The sequence below is a fragment of the Podarcis raffonei genome, chromosome 11 (genome assembly GCF_027172205.1).
Source record: "Podarcis raffonei isolate rPodRaf1 chromosome 11, rPodRaf1.pri, whole genome shotgun sequence".
In the NCBI taxonomy this organism is placed as follows: Eukaryota; Metazoa; Chordata; class Lepidosauria; order Squamata; family Lacertidae; genus Podarcis; species Podarcis raffonei.
Genome location: NC_070612.1, coordinates 3,708,306 through 3,724,029, shown reverse-complemented (window position 1 = coordinate 3,724,029; position 15,724 = coordinate 3,708,306). Strand labels below are relative to the sequence as shown.

General features: G+C 47.3%; 2 protein-coding genes and 1 long non-coding RNA gene across 8 annotated transcripts in view; 1 reads left to right on the top strand and 2 right to left on the bottom strand.

Moving 5' to 3' along the window:
- LOC128423614 (maestro heat-like repeat-containing protein family member 7) overlaps nucleotides 1-4,979 on the bottom strand; it is a 28,245-nt gene extending 23,266 nt beyond the window's left edge. Inside the window, exons 1-4 of the mRNA XM_053408972.1 lie at nucleotides 4,742-4,979; nucleotides 3,749-3,867; nucleotides 1,245-1,394; nucleotides 960-1,114 (exon numbers count right to left, since the gene is read on the bottom strand). Of these exons, the coding sequence (XP_053264947.1) occupies nucleotides 960-1,114; nucleotides 1,245-1,394; nucleotides 3,749-3,867; nucleotides 4,742-4,757 (440 nt within the window). The 5' untranslated portion in view covers nucleotides 4,758-4,979. The remainder of the gene's footprint in view (nucleotides 1-959; nucleotides 1,115-1,244; nucleotides 1,395-3,748; nucleotides 3,868-4,741) is intronic.
- The window catches only part of TPGS2 (tubulin polyglutamylase complex subunit 2), a 190,199-nt gene that overhangs the window by 26,832 nt on the left and 147,643 nt on the right, over nucleotides 1-15,724 (bottom strand). For 3 of the 6 annotated variants that reach the window (XM_053409009.1, XM_053409008.1, XM_053409010.1), the window contains 7 exons: nucleotides 12,946-13,004; nucleotides 10,796-10,936; nucleotides 10,157-10,276; nucleotides 9,405-9,484; nucleotides 9,122-9,257; nucleotides 7,755-7,850; nucleotides 6,502-6,888 (listed from right to left, as the gene is read on the bottom strand). The exons of 1 other annotated variant lie outside the window; for it this stretch is intronic. In XM_053409009.1, the coding sequence (XP_053264984.1) occupies nucleotides 6,727-6,888; nucleotides 7,755-7,850; nucleotides 9,122-9,257; nucleotides 9,405-9,484; nucleotides 10,157-10,276; nucleotides 10,796-10,936; nucleotides 12,946-13,002 (792 nt within the window). In that variant the 5' untranslated portion in view covers nucleotides 13,003-13,004 and the 3' untranslated portion in view covers nucleotides 6,502-6,726. Of the gene's footprint in view, nucleotides 1-6,501; nucleotides 6,889-7,754; nucleotides 7,851-9,121; nucleotides 9,258-9,404; nucleotides 9,485-10,156; nucleotides 10,277-10,795; nucleotides 10,937-12,801; nucleotides 13,057-15,724 lie in introns of those variants that run through there. 2 more of the 6 variants (XM_053409014.1, XM_053409013.1) reach the window with 2 other exon arrangements.
- Nucleotides 6,778-7,191, top strand: LOC128423629 (uncharacterized). The gene is made up of 2 exons (XR_008332809.1): nucleotides 6,778-6,939; nucleotides 7,113-7,191. It is a non-coding gene; the product is annotated as an uncharacterized LOC128423629 (long non-coding RNA).

The window sequence follows — 15,724 nt, the reverse complement described above, 5'->3', positions numbered from 1 at the left end:
CAACACCTCATACGTAGGTCTGAGAGAGTTACAAAGGGTCAACCACCCAAGAGGTACTCAAAAGAGTTTGTTAACTTAGCTGTTGCATGTGTTGCTGTTGTAAACAACCGAGGACAGGTTGGAGCTGTGTCTAAGTCAGAGACAAAGACACAACAGAGAGTTGCTAGCCAAGGTAATGCAGATGCACTCATTCCTTGGAAACCAGACAACCAGAGAGGTACACTGGGGAAACCAGTGGCGGGGAGTTCCAAGGGTGGAACTGAAACAACAGGGGAGTGTTATGTGTATAACAACTGTTTGTTTTCTTCTCTGGATCATGCTTTGCTTGCTGCAACACGCATTGATTCTTTTGGGGGAGGATGTTACGAAAAAGGAGCAATGCAGAAGCAAGCACCAGGTGGCTGGAATGGTAAACAGGATATGGATGTTATTGGATTGTCCCGTGGGAAACTGGGACTGTCTGTAAAGTGCTCTGAGAGCCGGATGTTACCTCAGAGCAGCACATGACCCTGTACTGGAAGTACATGGGTGGAGTTTATTCTCTCTCTGCACTGGGAAGCAAAGTGTACAGACATGTTTCTCTGTACTGCTGAAAGACAGAAATAAAGACATGTAGATATATTTCTGTCTGTCTCTTTCCCCCTCCCTGGGAGAGGAGTGGGGGAGGGGTGGTGTGTTCTCCTTCACGTTGAGGAGAATCGCCGATTGGAGACCTCCTTTGATCTTGCCGGGAGTCGCAGACAGGAGGTCATAAGGAATCAAGCCGGGCACCTGGAGGGTGGCCAAATTCCTCTGGACTAAGAGCTAAGCTGGAGGCTCTGACTTTTGGCTTGATCCCGACAGGGCTGTGGCCTGGCTTGGTGGAGCGCAGGTTATGCAGGGCATCTGAGACGCCCTGAGATTTGCAGGCAAAATGGATATATCCCCCCGTATCACACTCATCTCTAAGAGGCCCTTACTCATCACACTCCAGTGAGCACTCCAAGAGGCTATCTACGACCGGGTTCAGGCGCTTCGCAGCAAGGTTGACTACAGCTGTGAGTGTCTCATCCTTTGTGCGGGTGTCTGGGATTCTTTGGAGATGGTTGTAAATCTCCTTCACAACGATGGGCAGCTGGAAGAAGATAAAAGACCAGGATGAGAAAGTGTGGTGAACATCCCTAGAAGCAAGCTAATTCTACACCTGAAGAGAATGTTTAATTTAGAGGAAACCTGCTTCCCCCTGCCTCCATTTTGAGCCTTACATCTTCCATGTCCACCCCGCATTCCTCAAGGAAGGAACTCAGCAGCTTCCCTGCAGCCTGAGAGATGGCTCTGTCTTCCACTATCAGGTTGTCAATCGCCTTCAACACGACTTCGTTGATCTGGCTGGGCGTGAGGTGCTCCCCAAAAGCCTGGCACAAAGAAGAAAGACGAGGGAGTTTTCTTCTGCTCCGCATCTGACCACTTTTCGGTAGTCCAAGGGACAAACCAAGTGAAAGACACATCCACTCTGCCTTGCGGAGGGTTGAACTAGATGACCCTCAGGGTCCCTTGCAACTCTCCAATTCTGATTCTATTTAAATGTTTATTTAAGTAATTGAAAGATTTCACAACAAACAAAACTAAGAGTCAGGTGACGCCTTCCTATTTTCCATCCACATCTAAAACTGGTTATGACATTGGAACATGAAGAGGTACAATCTAAAGTCAGACTAGAAAATAAGATAACTGTTCTTGCAGAAACAGAGAGGGCGAGTAATGGTGGATATCAGTTATATAATCAATCAATGCCAAACGAAGTCAGATTAGGTGGGAACCTGCAGGCTGTGTGTTTATTTCTTAATATACGTCAAAAACATCCACCACATCCACCACAATGGACTTTGGCTGATGGGAGTTGTAGTCCAACAAGATCTGGAGGGGGCTGATGGACAGGACAGGAGAATTGTAAAACAATGGGGTTGCAATGGCAAAGAAAAACAGCCTGGGAAGTGAGCTGGGCTCCCTGGGTAGCGCATGCCATTTTAGGGGGTGAAATATGTTTAAAATATGTTTTTGGGTGTGAGGAATTAAAATCTGCTATTATTTTTGTGACTGAACAACATTTAGCATGGTAAGTCTATGTCTGATGAAGAAGCAGAAAAAACTGCTTTCGGAAAAACCCAAGAAGTTTAACTTCTGAAGATGTAAGGTAATTACATTAATACTGAAATAAAAATAACTAAGTTCCTAGCAATCGTTTGTAATGATTTCTATGCAATTTTACACTCATTTCGCTGACCAAGCAAAAGCAAATCATATTCATTTCACCCAAACAACATCTGAATTCCCAGGTCATGTTACAACTTTTTAGCACCCCTCGCTTTCTGAATTTGAAAACTGAAAAATTAAGCACGCCCTACTGTGACAATTCATTTCGTCTTGGCATTGCTAGGTAAATTAATGCCAGGTGTTAGAGAGAGAAAGAAACACAGTTTCTGTTCAAGTCCAAGTGTACAGAAACAAAACTTTTGTGGTTAGGTCTAATCCAACTATATTATACTTTGCCAATGCAATTTCTTGCCCAGCACAAACTCATCAGATTTCCCGTCATGTTAGTGGCTAGAAGTTATATAATCAATCAATGCCAAACGAAGTCAGATTTGGTGGGAAACTGCAGGCTGTGTGTTTATTTCTTAATTATGTCAAAAACATCCACCACAATGTTAGCATAGTCCAAGCTTCCTCAACCCCGGCCCTCCACATGTTTTGAGACTACAATTCCCAGCATCCCTGACCACTGGTCCTGCTAGCTAGGGATCATGGGAGTTGTAGGCCAAAAACAGGGCCGAGGTTGAGAAAGCCTGGCATAGTCCATTGGCTTGGCAGTGCCTCATGAAACGGGCACCAAATGGGTCAACTTTTCATACTCTTTTTCTGCCCAAGGTGGCAATGCACGGTTCTCTCTCCTCCCCATTTTATCCTCATGAGGTAGTTTAGACCGAGAGACCGTGACTGACCCCATGAGTTTCCTGGCTGAGTGGGGATCTGAACCCTAGGTCTCCCAGCGCCTGGTCAGACTCTCTAGCCACTGCACCACACTGCCTCTTCTCGATCCAGCAAAGGCCAGACATGCAGGGAAGCAGCTCTCCTCACCGCAGTGGCCCATCAGATGCACAGCTAGGGCTACTCCACAATTCTCCTGCAGGATCCCTTGGCCTGGCAGGTTGCAGCTTGTAATGTATACGGGTCTCTAGCCAGGGCTCACAGTTGTGGCAGTGCCTGAGTAGTTTGGGGTTTGGATCTATCTAGCTAGCTAGCTAGCTATCTAGCTATCATCTATCTAATGTTTTGTGTAATGTGACCTTTTAAAATAAGTAGAATTTGGCATGCAGTTTAGACCAACGGGCACTTGTCTTCGAAGGATTTATTCTAACACAATGCATTTCCATATGTTATTAACACTAATATATTCATTTTCTGGACACTTTTAGCTCTCACAATCCTTTTTGTATACACTGTTTGGCCGGGAAATGACATTGAAAAACTCAAGGATGTGTGAATTTCAAAGGCGGGTTATGTTTCTGTTCTCATATTGTTTCAGGAAGCCTGGATTTGATAGCTTTGGCTTTAAATGTGAACTGCTCTGAATCTCTCCCTCATCCCCTAGAAGGCGTGGGCTGCCTGAGGAGGTTGGTGGGGCCCCATTTGCCCGAATAGACGGACCTCTGCTAACTGAGAGCTGGCTGCGGCTTTAGCAAGAAACAGTCCAAAAAGCCACACCCACCTTGGCCACTTTGGAGATGTCGGTGTAGAAGATGGCGGGCCCAGGGATGAAGAAGTCTTCTCGGAACCATTTGACCACGTTGCCTTTCCTGTTCTTATGCCTCATCTCCACCTTCTTAGCTAAACGGGGTCAGGGATAGGGATATGCAGGCAAAAGAACACAGCATTAGTGCTCCCTGCACAAATCCTCCAGTTTCCCCACTGTGACCCACAAAAAGATTCTCAATTTCACCTCAAAAATTATAATTCAGAACTAGGAAAGGTTCAGAAGGGGGCAACCAAAAGGACTGGGGTGGTTGCAGAGCTCTATGGTTGCAGCATTTGGGGGGTTTTCTGTTTACAAAAATGGTGAGGAAAAGGAGACACAATGTATGGCAAGGGGAAAGTGGAGAGAGAGAAAGCTTTCTCTCTTTCCCTCTTAACACGAGACTCCTGGACCTCCAATGAAACTGAAGTTTCAGGATGGTCCTTCTTCATGCAGTGCACAGTTAAACTTTGGAACTCCCTGCCACAGGAGGCGTTGATGGCCACGGACCAAGATGGTTTTCAAATTCATGGAAGAGAAGGCTACCCATGGCTATCAGCCAGGATGGCTATGCTCGGCCTCCACGGTCAGCGGCAGCAAACCACAGGAGAAGAAAGAGCTCTTGAGTTCGAATTCTGCTTGCTGGTTTCCCACAGGCATCTGGTCAACCCCTGTGGGAAAAGGATGCTGGACTGGGGTGGGCCACTGGTCTGATCCAGAAGGCTTTTCTTGTGTTCTTCAGCAGTAAATCCCTCCCCTCAGACTGACCTCTTGTCTCTGGCCAACGGGGTGTTTGCGTTAGGCCAGGGCTGGCACAAATTCTGGCTGTCCTGAGCTCCCATCACCCCCAGCAGCAGCCAGCATGGGCAACACTCAGGGATGATGGGAGTTGGAGCAGCCTCTGGAGGGCTTCAGATCTTCCACCTTGCGGCTTACAAGAAACACGCCCTTTCCCAGCATCCCCCTCACCCATTTTGGCTATCATGATGTAATGGAGATGGTACAAGGCCTCCGCTGACTGCAGGCCAATCTCCTTCACGTTGTCCGCGAGGTGAAGGGACAAGAGCGCCACCAGCTGTCCAAGAAGGGGGAAATCCTGGGATATCTAGGAGGTGGAGAGAGAGATGCACAGTCAGCCCTCGTCCCACAGAGCCCAGCAAGAGAAAACCGTCTGGCATGCTTTCAGTCGGCAAAGGTGGCAGAGGGGCGCAGGGCAAGAGGGCCTTTTTCCCAGCCAGAACTCACTGGAACTCAGTTCTGGCACCTCTCAGGTGGGCGCTATTGCCATTATATGAGAATGAGGGAGGTGAGTTCATGGTGAGTCCTGGTACCGCTTTTTCTAGAAAAATAGCACTGACTGGCACCTTCCCCTGGGTTGGCCATGGCACACCGCTTTGGGGAGCAGGGGAAAATCCATCTAGTTCACACCTGAACTTTCCAAAGCAATACACCAACCAAGGTACAGGTTTTCCTTCAAAATCCTCGCTTCCACAAATTTGGCAATGCAGTTCTCCAAACCACCACAACAAAACACAGACATTATGGGAAAAGGTATACAGAAATGCACAATTCATAACAGCAACATGCTTGAATCCTGGGTGGACCAAGTCTCTTTTTACCTGTCTAGATACATCTTGGCAACTAGAGGCCCTAATATCCTCTAGGGCTAGGCGTGCCTTTTACCAGCTTGGACTGGTTTGCAAACTATGGCTCTTCCTAGACGGGGATAGCCTGACCACTGCAGTCCGTATTTTGGGAACCTCAAGGCTGGATTACTGCAATGTATCCTGGGGGGGGGTCTGCCCTTGGATCTGCTTCACAGGCTCCACCTCATGCAGAATGCTGTGGCCAGATTGCTGGTGGGGGCCTCGGGCTGAGAACATGGGACACCATTGTTAAAACAGCTGCATTGGCGGCCAATCTATTTCTGAGGCAGCTTCAAGGTTCTTCTATTCATTAACAAAGACCTGACCATCTTACGTCCAGGCTGCCTCAGGATGTCAGGAACTCATATATCCCAGCTTGATCGCTGAGAACATCTATGGGAGTATTGTTAAACCAGAGGGAAAGAGGGAGAGATGCTAACTTGCTATGTTATTATATATCTCAGGCACAGATGCAGAATCAATTTAACACGCTGGCTGAAATTTCCCAAGAGGCATCCCTCTGTCTGAAGTTGGAAATAGCAGGATGAACCAAATGGGTTTCTTGGCAAACCCAGCAAAGCGATTCTTCTGTTCTTATGATCTACATAGGTCAGGAAGGGAATTCCCACACACAACCCTCATATTTGCTCGAGGGTTAGACTGATTAGCCTGATTCTGTCCTGGATACGCTTCCAGAAGGGTTTTTCCTGTGGGATCGGTGCTGATTAGTACCAGTTATTATTGTATTCACTTATGAATCACTTCCCTCGAGGCACGCAACATATGCAAGTTTTAATTTTATTATTTCTTTATTTTATTGCATTTACCTCTCAGCTTTTTCTGCAGGGAGCTGAAGGTGGCCCTCCTCCTCTTCCTCCTCCTCCTCCTCCTCCTCATTTAATCCCCACAGCAACCCTGAGAGGTAGGCTAGGCCAAGAGGCAGTCACAGGCCCCCAAGGTCACACTCAAGGAGAGTCACTGCTGAGCAGGGAATTTGAACTCGGGTCTCTCCCAGGTCTCAGGCCAAGACTCTAACTACTACACCACAGTGTCTTACACAGCATAAATGCTAAATGGGTCAGTATAAATGCTGGCCTGTATCCCATCCTGTAACCTACCTCCATTGAATCTAGACTTACCCTTTCCGGAGAAAATCCAACAAGTTAAAAACAAGTTAAAAACGAAAACGAAAAGCCTATTGCCAAAGACCCATTTGCTATATCTAATCGGAATGATCTGTTATTGTATTCCTGTGTTTTTATATTGTAAACCACCCTGTGATCTTCAGATGAAGAGCAGGATAGAAATTTAATACATTAAATATATATATATCTGAAATTGCAGCGTTAAGCCTTGGTCACTCACATCAAAGTCCAAATGCTCGGAAACATATTTCATTAAAAAGGTGGTGCTCTTGACAGCTCTTTCACGCTCATAGATTTTTGTGGAGTCAATCCAGCCATTTGTGTGCTGCGGGAGAGAAATCATCATCATCACATGGAAGGACAACCATTAATCCGGGTTTGCAAATTCACAAAGCTTCGGCTACTGGCTGGATTAATCATGCCGGGACCATAGAGGGGACAAATTGCAAAAAGGGGTTGTTTTCTAAAGGAGAAAGTTTGCTGCAATTTGTTCTACCTCTTCTTCTTCTTCATCACCATCATTTTATACCCCACCTTTTTCCCTGACAGGGACTCCAGGCAGCTTACAAACAAAATAAGAACAACTTGAGATATAGAAAAAAGAAGCCATTAAATGAAACACATTGAACATTAATAGAATTAGAAATTAATGGGCTCTTGGTTTGTTTTTGTTTTATTGTGTATTTTGTGTTCTCATTTTGTATTTTCATGTTGTGAACCGCCCTGCGATCTGTCATTTGTGTGTGTGATAATTACCATAATACAACATACACCTCCCCACAGCCATAGTCCTGGAATGCAGGGAGATCCTTAGACCAAGCCCAGCCATTGATCCACCAACCTTGGTGTTAGCCACAGGTAATGATGATGGGCTGTTGGCCCTTCGGGGTTTGGGACAGAGAGTCTTTTCCCAGCCCCCCCTGGAGATGCTGAGGATTGAACCTGGGCCCCTGAGCATGCAAAACAGAAGCTCTACCCCTGAGCCACGGCCCTTCCCCATATGCCATCAGCAGAGGACATCTCTTTGAAAGGAAACGGATGTGTGCCTTGCACAAGCCTTCCTAGCGGAACAGAGGCCCAGTTCACCATCAGCATCCACAACCTGTGAGTTGGCCACAGACGCCCCCCGTGCAATCATTTCAACAGGATCTGCTGCTTCCCCCTGCTCTGACATCTTGGGGGCTCCCTTACCACTAATATATCCTGCAGCGCCTCCAGAGAGGGGGCCTCCGACAGCAAGCTGGTGAGCATGTTGAGGCAGGCGTTGACCGTCTGCTGATAAAAGTCCTGAAAGGAGAGAAGCAAAAGCTGAAGACCCCCGCGGAAATCCCATGTGCTCTGGAGCCTTCTAGTCCAGCAGCCCCTTTCCACAGGGGCCAACCAATGACCCAGTGGGAAACCCGCAAGCAAGACGGGAGCTCAACAGCCCCCTCCTGCCTTGGAGGTTTTTAAGCAGAGGTTGTATGGCCACCAGTCACGATTCTATGGTTCTATGCTGACTGGGGCCAATGGCAGCACATCTGGAGAAGCACACATTCTTCAACTCTATTTCTTTATAAAGAAAGAAAAGTCTTTTTGCAGCCTGTAGCCAGAATGAGAAAAGAAGCCATGGGGGGGGGCTGTTGTGGTAAGACCTTATTTCTATACCACCTGTTCATTGCCCAGGTGAGGGAACACCTTTTGAATGGCACACAGAATCAAGAGAATCACAGCAAGCTTCAGTATATTAGGGCTATTGCAATACGGCAGCCTTGCCCACCAGCTGCTCAGCAAATTCGTAACAAAGCTTATGCAGGGGTTCAAACACAGCGCTCAAAGAGTCATAAACACCAAACATTCTTTGACATACATCAAGAAAGGTTACAGGTCATGGGATATAAAGATACAGGACTCCACACTGGGCTCAACTTCCTTGGGGTGTCCCAAACCATTTGGCCCTAACTATCGTACTTTAACCTCCGTTGCCATAGCAATCAAATCTTTAGAGGGGGCTGTTGTTGTTGTTTATTGAGAAGACCTTGTGGCAGCTGCCTCACTGCAGGTTACAGGGAAGCAGGCAGAGGGCCTTCTCGGTGGTGGGCCCACCCTGTGGAACACCTCCCTATCAGATGTCAGAGAGACACATAATTATACTTCCTTCTGAAGACATCTGAAGGCAGCCCTGCATAGGGAAGCTTTAAACATTTGACGTCTTGCTGTGTTTTAATTTGTTGGAAGCCGCCCAGAGTGGCTGGAGTAACCCAGTCAGATGGGCAGCATATAAACAAACAAGCAAACAAAATTAAATGCTGCATAGGAGGGAGGCATGAGAGTCACAAAATGCAGGCATGCAGGAATCATTCGTGGCTGCATTCTAGCCAAAGGTTAAATGCAGTTAATATTGAAACATGATTAAAATCAAAAAAAAACACCCAAAGTGTCTGGTTGTTACATCATTGTGATGGGTCAAGTGTCTGTGTTTGTAGCTTACTGGGCTCAGACTCTCTGCCCTCAAATCCTTTAACCTGGCAACCCCATTTTCCTCCATTCATATCCCTAGAAGCAGAAGGTCCAGTCACCTGGCTCTGTGATGATTGCGTGGGACTCCCGGCTTTGAGCTTTGTAAGTTTCAAGGAGGGCAACGAAAACACCTTCTTGATGCTTTTCTTAACTAGCTCAGACCGAAGCATGGAGTCCATAGGTGGTCTCACGGCACTGAAGAGGAAAGAGAAAGGAGAGGAAATGATCAGCACCCAGCAGTTCCTGGTGAGGAAATATGCACTGTGTCTTGCCAATGTCAGGGTATGGCAAGGGAAGGGCCAGGAATAGGTGGGGCAGTGAGAAGCACCTCCCTGGACTTACGTCATGCAGCTGACAGTGATGATGGCGTGGTGCAGGACAGAAATGGAGAAAGATCCCAGCGGCTCCTCTTCAATGACTTCCTGTTGTGGGGAAGCATACAGAACGTCAGAGACCTGGAGGCCCCATCGCTGCCACCCCCACTCCAAGCCCTGAACTGTGCGCTCTCTCCAGCCCAGCCCACTGGACAGCACCTTTGCAATTGGCAAGTGGGTCCTCCCAGGGGAGAAGAGTGGGCTTCCTGGATCTGGGAATCGGATCCATCTTTCACCTGGATCTCTACCTCCTAAGAACGTAAGATCAGCCTTCTGGACCAGGCCAATAGCCCATCTAGTCCAGGATCCGGTTCTCACAGCAGTGAGAAACCAGGGAGCAGACCATGAGCCCAAGAGCCCTCTCCCCGCCTGTGGCTTCCAGCAACTGATGCTCAGAAACATTACTCCTTCCGCTGTGAACATAGCAATCATGGCTGGGAGCCATGGACAGCCCTCTCCTCCTGGGAGAACCTAGCCTCTTTTCCTTAGGCGCTGGTGACATCCTGCTGAGGTTGCCACAATGGAGGGCTGCCTTGCAAGAGGGTTTGGAAACTTGAGCTGGAGCAGAACGTGACCACCCAGAAATGGTTTGGGGCCAGATGCTCAGAACCTGTAACCCTGATATTTTACCAGAGCTAGACCTACACAGCTATAAAATAAAAGCGCTCTGGGGGGGGGGGGGAATCCCCAGGAGATTCCCCTCCTTTTTTCTTTACTCACAATGATGCAGATGGTGAGCTCCACTTTGTGCGGGAAGATGACATGTTCCACATTTGTTTGCACAAGCGCCTTGGTTGTTAGAATGGCTGCCTTCATAAGGCCCTTTTTCAGAGCCTCATCCTAAAAGGAGAAGCGATTTTATGAAATTGAGACTGAATCAAAATCACAAGGCAACATAAAGCCACACTGACCCTAACCCTAATTCTAATCCTTACCCTAACACCAACCCAATCCTAAAATTAACCCTAAGCCTAACCCAGAAATGGTCTTGTTAGAGAGTAAAATTCATGTTAAATTGCTGTTTTAGGGGTTGTTTTTAAAGGTCTGGAACGGATTAATCCATTTTGCATTACATTCTATGGGAAAGTGCTTCTTGGTTTTGGAACGCTTTGGTTTTAGAATGGACTTCCATAACGGATAAAGTTTGAGAACCAAGGTACCACTGTAATACCCCATTTGGTCCTAGGTGTGGAGTCAGTTAACACCACAGTCTACAACCCTTCGGTGGATGAAGCCAGAGACCCTGCCCTAGGGCGCAGTCTGGAGGCATGTGGTGCAAGGACCTTGACGGAGTTCAGGAGGTCTGCTCAGTGCCGAGAGAACAAACAACAGGAGTCTGTGGGAAAATGAGAGCCATACCTTCCTGGTGTTCTGGAATTGGAAGAGGAGCTCTGCCACGATGAGCTCAATGAAGCGCAGGAGGTCCTCAGGACGCGCCCCCAGAGCCATCTGCCCGTAGCAAAGCATGACGGTGATACTGGCATTCCTCTCCCCTGAATTCTGGAGGGAAAGGGTGGGGAAAGTGAGTTTGGGGCAACACACTCCTGGGTTTCATTTCTCTTGGCTCCTTTGAACAAATCACAGTGAATATTAACCATCGTTTGGGGCGTTTGAAGTAACACTTGATGGAAGGAAAAGGTTCTGATCTCCTTCCAGCTGGGTTGGAGGAGAAGTGGAGAGTCGGGGGCACACGACCCCAAGGCCCCCTCAGGTTATGGAACTGTTAGATCCACACGCAGTTACTATGCCTTTGTAATAATTCGCCTTATTTACAAATATATGGAGCTAAACACAGAGAGTGATACTCATCTATGCTTTGCTTCAAGTAGACCGGTTGAAATGAATGAGCCCAACTTAGTCATGCTCATTACATTCAATGGGTCTACTCTAAAGCATAGTTGAATGGGGCCAGCAGGCACTCCCATAAGGCAGATGTACCCTTGTCCAAGAGCAACTCTGGCAGCTCCCCTGCCCCGGGATGCACCCCATTTTCAAAAGCTGGTTGCAGCTGAAACCTCTCCCCTCTTCTCTCTGCCTCTCCCAACCTGCCGACTGCCTTCTCTCTTGGGTTCTGCTCCCTCCCCTCAGTTGGAGAAGTGTCCCCTCTTCCAAACTCTAAGAGGTTCTTCATTCAAAACTTTCGGACAGCAGAACACTCTCCCTCGGGAGTTTGTGAACTCTCCTTCGTCGGAGGTTGGAGGACCATCTGTCAGGGATGCTTGAGCTGAGATCCCTGCATTGCAGGGGGTTGGACTAGATGACCCTTGGGGTCCCTTCCAACTCTACAACTCTGTGATTCTATCATCTATGGCAGGGGTGTCAAACTCAAATTCATCGGGGGCCGCATCAGCAGTTTGGTCACCCTCAAAGGGCCGGTTGTATCTGTAGGACTATGTGTCCACTCTTTATTATCATAAATTATTGTCACTGCATTCAATTATTACTGTTTTTTGTAATAATGTAAGTAATAACTAGCTCTGAAAGCAGAAACATAGGTTTCCTGAATGCATGTAAAGTGGAGGTTTCCTGTGTAGAACGGCTGGCGCCGCTAGAGGGCAGACGTTCTCTGGCTTGTAGGCTGCCACGCATGCGCTGAAGAGGCGGCTTTCTTGTGTCAAAAAAAAAAAGCGAGAATAAAAGGTGAAGGCTGGCGGCCAGCGGGGGCTACACGGGCCACATGATGAGGTCTGGCGGGCCGGATTCGGCCCGCGGGCCTTGTGTTTGACACCCGTGATCTATGGTAACCAGGAGACAACCCCCCTCCCACCAAAATTAGCTTCTACTATTGAAGAAATGCCAGCCAACCATCCAACAACCAAGCTAAAAACATGAGTCAGTGCACTTTTGTATTGCTTGTACTTTGGGGATGACCAATGGTTTCTAACGAATCCGTTTGGCTGACTGTCTGGAGCCACAGAGACAGGACTGCTGGAGCCCACTTCAGAAGGATGGCTGAGACATACACCCAGAGGAAGTTTTCTGGCCTTCCATACTGAGAGGATTAGCAGATCCAATTGCTTTATTGGAATGGTAAGGATCACATCCCTTGAAAAAGAGCATATTTTGAAATGAAGCAGGATTCATTCTCTTCCAATGCAGCTCTGTTTTTCTAGATCAGGCATTCCCAAACTCTGCCCTCCAGATGTTTTGGGACTACAACTCCAATCATCCGTAGCTAACAGGACCAGTGGTCAGGGATGATGGGAATTGTAGTCCCAAAACACCTGGAGGGCAGAGTTTGGAGATGCCTGTTCTAGATAATAGGAATCCAGAGGCTGTTTCGTATGTGGATGTAGATAGTAGCTAAGGACCCAATCTGCCAGGATCTTCTCAACCTGGTGCCCTTCCGATATTGTTGTGCTACAACTCCCATCGTGTCTAACCATTGGCCATGCTGTCTGGGGCTGATTTGAGTTCCAGTTCAAAACACACAGACGGGGAAGGGGCACCAGGTTGGGGGTGGCTGACCTACACTTTTGCAGTGCTCCTTCCTCATTTGACACCCTTACCTCAGACATCTCAATCTTCCTTGTAATGACTGCATGGCCGAAATCACGCAGCGCCATCAGCATCTGAGATAAATGGCAGTATGAAGCCACACCGACAGCCTCAGAAATTCCCTAGGGAGAATGATGCACATGTTATAAAGGAAAAAACTGCTCCTTTTCCCTTATGGGGTACCCAAGAGCCCATAGAGTCCTTTTGTAGGTTCTCTATCGGTAGGAGAAGATAACAGGCCAACCAGAGAATCTTGAGAAGCAAAGCAGCTAGTAAGCCTGATCTTTATGAACTGTTGCAACAGGGTGCTCACAACCACACGCAGGAGGCAGGAGGGACCCCATACAATGACACGTAAGACATTTTGAATTTGCCCACCCTGGAGCCCAAGACCCGCCCCCCATATATCATACATACATCAGAGAAGGGGAGATCCACAACAGAATCCTGTCCAGAAAACCTGTTGGTGGGATTTACCTGGACAGCCTGGCTATTCTTTCGTGATGAAAACTATGGTACTTAATTCCTGAGTCCAGGTCACAGGCTCGCCCTATTCATATCTTAAATGTGCCCTTATGGCAGGATTTGTGAGCAAAGAGAAAATGGGGAGGTTTTTCTCATTTCCTCCCTCCTTGCAGAGAAACATTTGAGGTCAGTTTGGGAGAGACAAAATGGTTTCAGGACTTTTTCCTGTACTGTTTCAGACATGCGGTTTATGTATTTATGTATGTGCTTGCTTGGTACATTTATTTTATATCTTAGACCTTATCATTCTCATAACACACGTCAATCTGCACTTTCAGAAACAATATTTGAGACAAAACATTGCTATCTTTCAAAATTTGCACAGGTAATTTTGTGATGCAGTCATCCAACCAATGTTTGAATAAATGCGTATTTTAGGGGAAAGTGTTGCATTAAAAAAAATGTACAGAAATGTGCTCTATTAGTGGGATCTGCTGGCAAAAACGTGTACATTTGTCAAAACCGTGTAGCACTGCCTAGGACTTTATGGGAACACAGGAATTCACTCACCTCTCTGACTGTTTCCTCTTCAAGTGGCAACTTTAGAAGTAAGTGCAAGTATAGGTGGACTGTATCTTTGCTCCTGGAATCCCGCAGTTTGAGTCCGTAGTATCTATAGAGGGCATTCTAAGGGTTGAGGAAGATTTTGGTGAGTCACAGTGAGGAGACCCCACCAGTTACATAAACTGCTTTTCGAAAACCAAAGAATTTCAATTTTACCTTCTGAAAATGTCAGGTAATGCTAAATATAATAATCATCATAATAATAGATTGCAAGTACTAGACAATTGTTTTAACAATTTGTATGCAATTTGAGGCATAGTTTACTTACCACACAAAACTAAGTTATATAATTTACCCACAATATCTTCTGAATTCCCAAGTCATGCTACAACTCTTTAGTACCGCTCATTTGAGGAATTTGAAAGTTGAAAAGTTCAACATGTCCTAATTGCTCTGCCTCCACTGCTGGAGGCAGGAATACTTCTGAATCCGGACGGCCTCTGTGTTCGAATTCTGCTTTCAAGTCTCCCATGGGCATCTGGTTGGCCACTGTGAGATATGGATGCTGGACTGTGCAGGCTGCTGGTCTTACCCAGCAGGCTCCTCTTTCATTCTTACAACGCACTTTTGTTTTAGATGCAGTAAGCCTAGGTTCTTCCCACTTTTTAAGAAAACTAATACCTGCACCCGCAGCCTCTTATGGGGCTCCCCATCCACCCCCCATGACTGAAATTGGGAGAGGGTGTTCTCTTTTCTGGCACCCCACCTACGGCACAGTTGTTGGTTGCCAAGAGAGAGGAGGGAAACCTGAGCGGCAGGTTGCGTTCAGACGACCTCCTTGTATTCCCTGCGGGGACAGCCAGAAGAGGCAGAGTTGGTCAGCCTGCTCAAGGAGGGAGATTGCCAAATGCTCTGTCCCTCTCTTTTCCCAAAGGGGGAAAGGGGGAGCCATTTGCTGTGGACCCTTGAGCTCAGAAGAAACCGGAGGTCTGTCTGCACCAGACATTAGAAGCACCCTCACGCCCCATGAATGGTCTTGCTTCACCCACAGAACCCTTGTTCAAAGCTCCTTAAAATGTTAGCATTAGATCAGGGTTTCCCAAACTTGGGTTTTCAGCTGTTTTTGGACTACAACTCCCATCACTCCTAGCTAGGAGGACCAGTGGTCAGGGACGATGGGAATTGTAGTTCAAAAACAGCTGGAGACCAGATTTTTACGGCCCTCTCTAGCTTGTCCCTCAGGGCCTGAGTGTGCTAAGCAGGAGTGGGGGGATGAAATCCCACGCTCCTTGAAGAAAGGGTTTTGCTGGAAGTTCACCCTTCCAACAGGAGGTCATTCCAGGTGAATTGTGTTCATGTTCAAGCCAAATAAGCAAAAGAGGGAAAGGTGGAGGTTTTGCTTGCTGACGCTTACTGAGGAAGCCTGCACTCTGATTGGCTTGGTAGTTCTGAGGGAGCTTTGCCTCTGAATGTTTTGTTCAGTGTCTCCCTGCTATGTACAAGGCCTGTGCTAAGAACGAAAGTAAAACTCTGTTCATCTTTCCTCAGATTGTATGCTGCCCACCCCACCCGGTGTCATCTACGATACTCAGGATTTACCTTCTCATGTCCTGACTTAGAGGTCTTCTGCTGGCCAGGGACTGCTGCTCTCAGGTTTGAGGCAGCTGAATCCTGGGACAAGATAGTCGATTTTCTGTGGACACTGGAGGTCTGCTTTTAAAGTCAGAAAGAAAAGGGAATAAAATTAAGAAAAGTGTCATT